The 11,553-nt window shown below is 36.5% G+C and overlaps 1 protein-coding gene across 2 annotated transcripts; it reads left to right on the top strand.

Moving 5' to 3' along the window:
- The first annotated feature begins 529 nt into the window (after window positions 1–529).
- lipea (lipase, hormone-sensitive a) lies at window positions 530–10,708 on the top strand. 2 transcript variants are annotated; one of them, XM_079591968.1, is made up of 11 exons: window positions 530–830; window positions 2,262–2,515; window positions 4,515–4,799; window positions 4,958–5,048; window positions 5,475–5,620; window positions 6,117–6,302; window positions 6,502–6,654; window positions 6,753–6,897; window positions 8,304–8,531; window positions 9,275–9,705; window positions 9,784–10,708. In XM_079591968.1, the coding sequence occupies exons 2-11, from the start codon at window positions 2,273–2,275 to the stop codon at window positions 10,015–10,017; spliced, it is 2,142 nt and encodes a 713-aa protein (XP_079448094.1). In that variant the 5' UTR covers window positions 530–830; window positions 2,262–2,272; the 3' UTR covers window positions 10,018–10,708. The 2 variants fall into 2 exon arrangements, with proteins under 2 accessions (XP_079448094.1, XP_079448095.1); XM_079591969.1 differs by having other exon boundaries at window positions 679–838; window positions 9,784–10,664.
- The last annotated feature ends 845 nt before the right edge of the window (window positions 10,709–11,553 follow it).

The following is an 11,553-nucleotide window of genomic DNA, read 5'->3' as shown; positions in this document are numbered from 1 at the left end:
TTTTCCATGCAAGGTAAGACAGTTTTTACTTTAGGCCTATATCACAGGGTGGGCCTATTTTCTGGTTGTCAGTTTCTCTATGCACATACCTTAAAGTTAATATATGGTAGCTATGAACTATTTGTGATCTACTAATATAATTTATAAATTATTATTCATTTAGGCTATAACATTTTATTAAGTTAAACTGCCATTAAACAGCCTATTAATAGGCATAGCAAATATGTAAAATGCAGATATTATAAAACCCGAAACCAACATGTAAAAATACTCTTGCGCTGAAAACAGTAGGCCTACACTGTAACTGTATTTATCGATTTATATATATATATATATATATATATATATATATATATATATAAATATATATATATATAATATATATATATATTACTTTTAGGCCCATATGTGAGTAGGCTATGTATTCAGCTAAATAGTATTTTTTTTTTTTTTATAAAGGCCTAGTATTATATATTATTTGATTCCGCTATACCACGCCATCTATACAATGCAACTAAACTGGAATAGTGCACAAGTCCCATTGATTGCCATGGAAGCGGTCGCGTCGCGTCGCGTCACTCGCGTACACAGGACTCTGCACTGAACTCGTGTACCCATGATGCTGTGAGTCAGTCGAAACTTTGACAGGCACGGAAGAGGATACAAGCAAGCAAAAACACAAGACATCCTCTACCATACTATTTGGATATGAAAATGCACGAGTGTCGATAGCATTTCGCGACAGTGTGCTGTTCGATATGCGGGGCAGCTGTCAGCGATCGCTCGCAGTTCAGACGCAACTTGCAAACGCGCAGGACATTGAGTGACAGGTAAGCAGGTAACCGATGTTTTACAAACATTTCAGTTTGCTTAGGTAAAAGTTTTAAGTGCGCGGGCTGCCGTTTTGGCCTTCGTCACCTAAATTTGTGGGGGGCAGGTTACAAGAACGTTTCGTGATATCAGTTTCATCGCATAGAAAGTTAATGAGCAGCAACCTATCGCACACTCGAGCTGTTTGGCAAGTGCTGCTGCGTCGCGCCAATTGGGTTGCCAGATCCTTTTCCATTTCTTGCTGAGGCCACACTATAGCCTTTATTGATAAATACTGAAGAAAACGGACTACACAACTGAAAAACGTTTGTCGATCAAAAAATTAACATGTTGAATGCTGAAGGTGAAACCTCCCACATCAATTTTTCAACAAATCAGTTGGGCATTCATAAAAATGAATGTTTAAATATTTTAGCACTGTATTTTAATTATTAAAATAAATGATTAATATTTAAGTGTTTCATAATTATTGCACAATAACAAAATCCCTTATTTTGCACATCACATATCTATTCACAGCAGCAGTCATTTTGTTTTTATGGTCATCTAACAAGACCTACTTTAAATAAGGAAAATTCTTACTTGGTGGTGGGTTTAAAGTGCAATCGGTATATTTTATTTTTTTATTGATCATATGTGATTGTTTTTTCTCCAGCACACAATCTAATTGTGAAACAGTGGAAGCAAATTGGAATGTTTGAGTGTTTAAGTGTTTTTTGAGTAAAGTGCTGAATAGGGATCAGTTCAACTGTAACAGTGGCTGCAGTGTGTAAGTGAATAATTCATTTCTAAGCTATGCTCCCCAGCCGTGTTTTGAGTCTGGTTTCTTTTACAAATTTTGCATTTCCTCGGGCAAAGAGTTTCAATTTATATATTACAGGTCACAACTGATTAGTCTACTGCATCTAATGATAAAGCGGGTCTTTTATATGGCTGACATCTAGTGTCATGACTAACATGATCCATTAGCACTGCGTGGAACTCCTATTCCAATAATTATTGCAGAGGATAATCAAATCCTTTTAGGAGCTTATCTTTGAAGTCTGTGTCACACATCACTAAATGTCATTTATAAGTATTACAACTATAATGGGGAGTTCCTCCAGGCATGTGTTTTCAGAGAGTGGCCGGTTTTTTACATTCTTTTGGACTTGATGACGCAAGGGTTGGATGCTGCAAGAATATGCTGTGATCCCACATTGAGTCTTTGTGTCTGTTGACAAAGGCCGGTCTCTGCTCTCTCTCTAGAACACAATCGTTTATATTCATGATAGTTTGGCCTTTGCCTGACAGAGTTGTATTGTTTGTGTTTTGTTCATTTGTGCTTTGATACCTGTTCCATTCACATTCATAGAGATGTTGTATGTTTTTGAAGGTGTTTTGGATTGTTTGACATTTTCATTGTTGATATCTCTGTTCTCGCCTCTCAGTTTGTCAAGACATGGACCATAAGGATGTATTCGCAGCATTGCAGACAGTATGTTCAGATGTTATCTTGGCTCTTAATGGATCCCCCGGCAATTCTTCACATGTGGACGCTACGAACCGTCTGTTGGGGGTGATGAGGCAGGTTCAGGAACATGGTCGTGCTGTGGAACCCTTGATCACTGGCTTTACTACTGTCTATCACCATTTTGATTTGGATGCGCAGACGCCTGGCAATGGATATCGGACCTTAGTCAAGGTAACTGCTAGTTGGTTACAAAACTGATGAGTGCATAAATAAAGGGAATTTTTAAAGTTTCAAATCTCATGTCATGTGCAAATGAGGGGTTGGATGCAAATAATGGCATGTTATATATATAAAAAGAAAATTTCAGCGGTCAAGATAAATGCTCTTGGCTGTAACTTAGTTGTTTAGTCATTTTATACCTGTTAATGGTTTATTATGGTATATAAATCCCTGGTGAATTTAAATTATCATTTTAATGATTAAAAGTATTTTATTATTATTATGTAAATCTAAATGTAATAAATGTATTTTTAATTTTTTTTTAAATGTAAAATTCTATCTGTACACTTCCGTTCAAAAGTTTGGGGTTTGGCAATATTATTTTGAAAGAAGTCTCGTATGGTCGCTAGGGCTGCATTTATCTGATCAAAAATACAAACAGTTAAATAGTGAAATATTGCTAAAATTTAAATTAATCATTTTCTATTTAAATATATATTTTATATATTTAATATATATGGCAAAGCTTTTTATAAATAATTGTACAAATATTCATATAAAATGATATATCTTTATACCATGGTCTGTCTGAATACTCTATTCTGATTGGCTGGAAGGTGGGCATTAAAACCATTTATTACACGGCTCTGTGGAATATTTGGTTCTGATTGGTCAATCGCGCCATCCAAAAAACAGATAACACAGGCTCACCTGGGTTACTAAAGTCAGCAGCGCTATATGCTTGCTAGGGACGTTTTTTCTTTGTTTAGGCCCATATGTGAGTAGGCTATGTATTCAGCTAAATAGTATTTTTTTTATAAAGGCCTAGTATTATTATATATGATTTGATTCCGCTATACCACGCCATCTATACAATGCGACTAAACTGGAATAACATCATTATTACATATTCGGGTCTTTAGCAACCCGTATCTATATCTAACACAGATGGATCGCTACCTGTCACAATAATATAAAACTCCTGATATTAGAGTAACAATTACAGGAGAATAAAATAAAGCGTATTTTGTTACCTTTTGGAGCTTGGAAGGGTTCAGTTTCATCACTGTCTTTGTTAGAACTGATTTCCCTGTACATTCAGCATGTGGCTGATATTCGCGATCTCAAACATATTCTCAAAACTATAATTTTCAACATCTTCAAAATCAATATTTTGATCGCTGACAGCTTCTTCAACAGATCCACCATTAAGTGAGTGACAGTAATATTTGATTGCGTTCAGTACTTGCTCTGCAGTAAATCGTTGAGCCATTTCAAGTTTTGCTGATGATACTTCCTTTTGTTTTCTGCCTGCGGTAACTGAATGGAACTTCACTTCACCCTTGTGTATCAGACATCTCCAGCTTGTGGAATAAAGGGGAATTGCACTTATTCAGTCATCAAAGATTCAATTATTGTTGTGCAGAAAAAATATATTTACACTGTTGTACACCTCGGGTCGTTAGCAACCCTATACAACTTTTACTAAATATGAATGGGAAAACAGGCATTCTTTTATCATTTTATAATGTTTTTCTTGTTATATTGTTTGTAATGAATTCATTAAGGAATACTAAGAAGGTTGATGTCTAACTCTAAAAAATGACGGAGGGTAGTGAATGACGTCATGGGTCACTAAAGACCCGAGGTATGCGTTTAAGTGTTAATTCAAATACGTTCTAGAATAATTAATAATAAATAAATAAATAACATTTACCACTGTATCTCTGTGTCTGATTTAAAGCAGGCTTAATGCTAGATCTAACAAGTCATAACTGCGGTAAAATAATATTTACACTTCTGATCTAATATTGCTCTTCAAACATCATTTAATTTAATTTGTCAAAGCTGGCAAATGATCATGGTGTTAACAGGATAATCCACATCTAGCTATGCGTCAGGTGGTTCTTTGCATCTACGTTGTGCATTAAAATAATTTAATGCACAACTAGCCATGGATTATTCCTTAAAATCCACAAAAGGAAGCCACTGACTTTCCTTTTCTCCATAGGTGGTCCATTCCTGCGTCATCCACATCATCCAGAAGGCCCGTTACATCGCATCAAACTGTACAGGAGCTTTTTTCCGATTGGACCATAATGTGACAGAAGTGGAAGCATACTGTAGTGCCCTGTGCCAGCTGCGAGCGTTACTTTACCTGGCACAGATATTACTCAATGACAATGCCCACGGTCAGCTCTATTCACAGGACGAAGGGGGTTTAAGCAAGAGGTTTGTGCAAGAGTACATCTCCATGCACAAAGCTTGCTTCTATGGCCGCTGCTTAGGCTTCCAGGTGAGATAATGTGAACATTTCTTTTGCAAAAGTTTCTACAGCACTAACAAGCACACATAAACAAAGGTTTTTATCCTTTCACTGATGCACGCAGTTTGTGACGTATGCAAATTTGTTCCAGAAACACAAAGTCTCTATTTCTTTGTCTCTCCTACAAGTTTCCCCCCTCTCTCAGGCCTTTTCTACAGACAGTGGTCATCAGTATGGTGTCCTTTGGTGAAAACTACAAGAAGCAGCAGACTGGGCTTGGTAAGTGACTCGATGGGTTGCATCAAAATCTCATAATATTAGGGCTACATGATTTATTCTTCACATGCATTTATGTCTGTTATTTATAGAAGCTTTGTTTTCGCCATGGAATGATCGAAAATAATATAAATAAAAAAGAATAAAAGTGAGTTTATATATCAAAATTCAGAGAAAAAAGTCTGAATTGCAAGATATAAACCCACAAATCTTACTTTTTGTCTCGCAATTGAGAAATTATATCTCACAATTCTAAGAGGAAAAAAATTGTGAGATGAAAGTCACAATTACCTTTTTTATTTTTATTTTTATTCCGTGACAGAAACAAACTTCCATAGTTATTCCCTTAAAATAATGAGGAAACTAGTCTCTTTCAATTCTTAAACAATTACGTATCCCTTTTGTCAATAAAGTTTGATTTATTTACAGGCATGGCTGCTCTTTCTCTCCTCACATCGGGCAAATATGTGGTGGACCCTGAGTTGAGGGGGGAAGAGTTTGAGCGCATCACTCAAAATTTAGATATGCAGTTTTGGAAAACCTTTTGGAACCTTACTGAGTCTGAGCTATTATCAGTAAGTACATGTATGTTTATGCGCGATTCTAAGTGAGAACCGATAAAACAACATCCATACCTTGTTATATTGTTCTAGAAGTTGAACTGTTGGTTCACAATGAAATTTGCAGCACTGTTTGGGGTCAGTATGATTTTTAATGTTGTTAAATGTCTCTTATGCTAGTAAGTTTTTCTATTTGACTATATATTTAAATGTAATTTATTCCTGTGGTGGCAAAGCTGAACTTACTCCAGTCTTCAGTGTCACATGATCCTTCAGAAATCATTCTAATATGCTGATTTGCTTCTCAGGAAACATTTCTTATTATTATCAATGTTGAAAACATCCTTATTTGAAATAGAATATGAATGTATTTACTGTCACTGTTGATCAGTGTATTGTTTCTTTGCTGAATAAATAAGCATATACTAATTTCTGACTGACCCCAAACTTTTGATCAGGAGTGTACAAAATAAGAGTTTAAGTTATCTTTTCTTGTTGTATTTCTCTAAAGAGTTTGACAAGGATTTCTTCCAGTGTGGTGCAAGTGAATGTAACACTAACTGTGCCAGCGGAAGGTCTGAGTTTGCCACTGGCCTCTGACCCCAATCTCTCAGTCGCTGTGAACCCTCCACTTGCACACTGGGGCCCTGGGCCAGTCAACGTGCGCTTGATCTCACACACACTCCGACAAGGACAGGTTTGAGCTTTTATGAAAAATAAATAATTAATTACATTTAGTACAGGCAGGTATCCTTAGTATCTGAGGGATGTTTTCATGTAGAGTGAGCATGAGACATTTTTTTTAACATTCTTGTAATTAGTTAGAACGGCTTCTAAAGTTAGCGCTGAATAATCGGTTCTGCTGAATTTCCTCCATATTTGAACTCTTCCCACAGGACAGTGCAGAACTGTTAGCACTTTCTCGTCCCGAGGGGCCTCAGCTGTCTCTGCCGGGGAGTTTCAATCGTCAGACAGCTCCTCTTTCTCCTTGCCTGATCATACACTTCCACGGAGGAGGCTTTGTAGCACAAACTTCAAAATCACATGAGGTATGGCTGTGGCAGTTTTACCTCGCTGTGTAAAGTTTCACATAAATGTTTTGTTGTTGTTGCTAAATGCCCTCTTTTTCTCTTTGTCTTTATTGTAGAATTACTTGAAGAGCTGGTCAAAGGATCTGAATGTGCCTATTCTCTCTGTGGATTACTCATTGGCTCCAGAGGCCCCGTTCCCCCGGGCTCTGGAGGAGTGTTTCTATGCCTACTGTTGGGCCTTGAAGAATTGCCATTTGCTGGGTTTGTATCACACACCCCTCACCAGATAGAAGCAACTATTATGCAGACAGTGATTGTTTTACATGGGGACATGCCGTCTAAATGGGAAATGCTAGTGTATTTCTCCTTGTTTAATTATGCTGTTGACTTTGCAACTCACTTGTTCCTGTCAATGAATTGATGTTGCTTGAATTTTTCACAAAGGGCCCTGTTGACACCTGGTATTAAGATGCATTTTGGTCGATCTGATCACAAGTGGATTTTTTTTTTTTTTTTAAGCACCTTTTTTGTCTTTACATTTTCATTGTAAAATGTCCTATGTCATGACAAATTCAATCTTAAATACAAACATTCCATACAGTTTCTCAATTAATATGAGAATATTGTTAATAGTAAGTGATAATATAAATATGAAAAACTTGCATATACACTACCGTTCAAATATTTGGGGTGACTACGGTTGTTTTTGTAAATACTGTACATTTTATTTAATTCAGCAAGGATGCAAGTGACAGTTAGAACATTTATAATATTAAAATAGATTTCTGATTGTAATAAATGGTGTTATTTTGAACTTTCTGTTCAGGTCACCTTTCTATTTCTGTTCTAATCCTAAAAAAAATGTATCATGGTTTCCACCAAAATATTGAGCAGTAATAATAAGAAATGTTTCTTGAGCACCAAATCGGAATATTAGAATGATTTCTGAAGGATCATGTGACACTGAATACTTGAGTAATGATGCTGAAAATTCAGCTTTGCCATCATAGAAATGATACAAATAAAAAACATTTATTTTAAATTGTAATAATATTTCACAATATTACCGTTTTTACTGTATTTTTGATACAAATGATACGAATAAATGCAATCTTGGTGAGCCATAAGATACTTTCAAAAACATAAAAAAATACGTCCTCACGTACCGAACTTGAATGGTATTTATAATAATTAGCAAAATGCTTTTTAACATTTTTTTTAGATAGTGTAAAGTCACACTACAAAACTTCCCAAAAGTATTTTTTTTTTAAGTATTTTATGTTAAATACCCAAAATGAGATGGCTGAATCAATTACATTTTTACATTTTATGACATTCTAGTTTTTACAACCCAATCAACTTGTATGTAATAACTCATGCAACACTCTCAAATTAAGGTTACGAAAAAACGGCATAGCAGAATATTACTTTCTAGTCTGTGCTAGTAAAATAAATGTTGATGCGAAGGATAACTTGAATTTAATCTCCATAGAATCCTATAGCCAAGACATGAATAAGACATGAATATACCTTAATAACTTGAGGTGCTGCAAATAACCGTTTAACTTTATTTTTAGGTGTGTGAGCATAATAATAGGTGTGGACATGACAAGCAATCCATGCCAACCATGCCTCAGGACTTTCTAAATGTTGATCTTGCTACACAGGCTCGACTGCAGAGCGGGTTTGTTTGGTGGGAGACAGTGCAGGTGGTAACCTGTGTATAACCGTCTCTATGAGGGCAGTGTCTCATGGTGTACGCGTTCCTGATGGGATTGTGGCAGCGTACCCAGCAACTCTGCTAACAACAGACGCCTCACCATCCAGACTACTCACTTTAATCGACCCTCTGCTGCCTTTGATTGTGCTCTACAAGTGCATCGATGCCTATGCTGGTGAGCTTTTGGGTCAAGTCAAGTCGTGTATTTATACAGCGCTTTATAATGTACATATTGTTTCAAAGCAGCTTTACGGTAATAAACGGGAAAAATACGTTTGGTTGTATTTTTACAACTTCAGTTTCAACTATAAAGCAGTTTTACACTAGACAATATGGTGTCAAATCAATTCACTTGATAGGAACTATAATAGGTACCAAAAGTCTGAGACCACTATTGCGCAAAATACTGGTAGAGCAATACAAGTTAATTGTTAGTTCATGTTAGCTCAGGTCTATTAAATAATATTAACAGATAGAACTTTTGATAATTGTAATGTGTTGGTAAATGTTGAGATTAACTAAGATTAATAAATGCTTTAAAAGTATTGTTAGTTCATGTTTACTCATGTAGTTATCCAATGTTAACAAATGAAACCTTGTTGTAAAGTGTTAAGTATTTTCATTAATTTACATTATGAATGTGACAATTTGAGGAGTTGAGTGAAAGTTTGTTTCACAAAGTTATGTTGAGTTCACATGCTCACTGTCAAATAGTGCAGAATCTTAAATGCTTCTTATTCATTAAAACAGGTTTACTGGCTTAAAGTTTTTCATCTCAGACTTTTGGACCCCACTGTATGTTTTACCTAGTCGTGACAATTCTAGAATGCTCTATACACAGAAAGTAATATTAAACCTGTCTTATCTACAGCACCATGATTACACTGTCTTTTCGGTCTCTGTCGCTCTCTTATTCAGGTGCGAATTGTCAGTCAGTACAGCCAGCTCTGCATTTAGACACCCTGACTGCTTTGGGACAGGACACTGTAAAGATGTTGAGTAACTTCGCACAAGGAGCGTCGAATTGGCTTCAGACTTTCATAGATCCAAAGGCACCACCATTATCCTCTGCAACTACATCATCAAATGGTGCAACTACATCATCAAATGGTGCAACTACATCATCAAATGGTGCAACTACATCATCAAATGGTCCTTCACCTTCCAAGTCACATTCCGTTAAGAGACAACAGGAAGTCCAAGATTACCCAGAAAATTTTGAGCCTCTACGGTCTAGATGTCTGGCGGATATACAGACACCTCGCACACCAATAATGAAGAACCCATTTGTTTCTCCACTACTTGCTCCAGACAATCTTCTCAAGGGCCTTCCTCCAGTGCATATAGTGGTAAGACATGATGCATCTGCATTTCCCGAGATAGTGCTGTAACTCGATTTATTTTAATGCCTTGATTGTTTTCCTCAGGCCTCTGCTTTGGATGCCCTGTTAGATGATTCAGTTATGTTTGCCAAAAAGCTGAGGAATATGAACCAGCCAGTGACGCTCACTGTGGTTGAAGACCTCCCTCATGGCTTCCTGAGCCTATTTCAGTTCTCCAAAGAAACCCAGGAAGCAGCAGATCTATGTGTGAAACGAATCAGAGAAGTCTTCCAGCAAGAGGAACTACCTGCTGATAAAAGGCAGCCTGGACTTAATTAGACCACAAAGGTCCATCCACCAGCTCAACACCTGGAAACAACTGTAGATCCAGCTTGCAGTACCAACATCATCATATCTGCTAAGGCTTAATATGCAGTCTTGCATCAGAGAGATTCATTTTTAGATGTTCGCAATGACCATTCACTGTTCTGTTCTGTTCTGTTCTGTTCTGCCCTAACAGAATGTCTAAGCACCCACCAAAATTTCACCATTGTGCCTGTAGTGATGCAATAAGTTCTAAGTTGCTTTTGCACTGCAAACCAACACATTTTTTAAGCCACTGCACTGTGGCTTGTTTTTCGTGTTTTTTGCTAAAATCCAGTGATTTGAATGTTTAAACGTAGGGGTGTCAAACACACAGCCTTACTTTCTCTCATTTAATTTAACCCTTGTTCTGTGTTTAAAACCCTGTTCAAATGTGACCAGCCTTTTAAAACTGCTTCTAAGTGTCTCATTAACACTATATTATCACTAAATATTGGATTCAGTATTTTTGTCTACTTGTTTTCTTTCAATTAGCACAAGTTTTGCTTTTCTTTTTGGATCTGATGGATCGTAGGCCTCGTTTATCTGAGCTTATGTACCTCAATTTTCGACCGAAAAAAGCATTATTTGTGGATAATTTTGGCAATATTTAATAAAATTTGAAAAAAACAATTATCACACTAGTGTGCTTTAATGTTTAACTAGGAAGTTTGTTTGGAAATTATTTTATTGTGTAGTCACACTTTGTTCCCAGTCAAAAATGACCAGCCATTAAAAGTTAATGGGGGAGACTGTAAATAAGAGAAGAGAAAAACATGTGTGTTTGCAAACTAAAAGGCCTGGATACATACACACCCCAGCTACCACACACATGCACGCACATGCACATACACACACGTGTTCTTGTGCACAAACTATTTTGAGTATTACACACATTCCTTTTTACAGAGATGAACTTTATCCTATTCTGAACTCCATCCAATATCCATTCATACTTTCAACATAACCACACACGTGCACAAACACACACTTGTTGGGTTTCCATGTTTTATGGGGACTTAATGATTTTCATTACAAAATATATTCTATCCCCTAACCCTACCCCTAAACACAACCCTCAATTTCTGCATTCTCTTATTAAAAAAACTAAAACATAATTTAGTGATTTATAAGCCGTTTTCTTCATGGGGACCAAAAAATGTCCCTACAAGATCAAACATGTATGGTATTTCTATCCATGATGGGACTTTTTTCCTCCATAACTTCAGGACACACACACACACACTTTAGAACTGTCTTTGCCCTGCAGTGACCCTTCTACAAAAAAAGTCCTTCTTTCAATGTCAACATCAGAAGATTATTCCTCATCATTTGTTTCAATGTCTTGGATCAAGAAGCTCATGCACAGACAGCTTCTTGAACATTGTGCTGCCACTAAATGAATAAGCAGGGTGCTATGTGACATTTATATATCGTCTCTGTGCTATTACTTTTGTCAGCTTTATTGTGCAACATGAAAATCCCTTTGTCTGGAAGATGTGATGAAATGAA

Source organism: Phoxinus phoxinus (genome assembly GCF_949152265.1).
Source record: "Phoxinus phoxinus genome assembly, chromosome: 19".
Lineage (NCBI taxonomy): Eukaryota > Metazoa > Chordata > Actinopteri > Cypriniformes > Leuciscidae > Phoxinus > Phoxinus phoxinus.
This window is presented reverse-complemented; position numbering and strand designations above follow the sequence as displayed.

Excerpts from the sequence above, each read along its gene's own strand:
- lipea (XM_079591968.1), top strand. The coding sequence starts at position 2,273 with ATGGACCATAAGGATGTATTCGCAGCATTGCAGACAGTATGTTCAGAT. Across the intron at positions 6,655-6,752 it reads AAACTTCAAAATCACATGAG|AATTACTTGAAGAGCTGGTC; the intron begins GTATGGCTGTGG and ends TCTTTATTGTAG. Across the intron at positions 6,898-8,303 it reads GAAGAATTGCCATTTGCTGG|GCTCGACTGCAGAGCGGGTT; the intron begins GTTTGTATCACA and ends CTTGCTACACAG.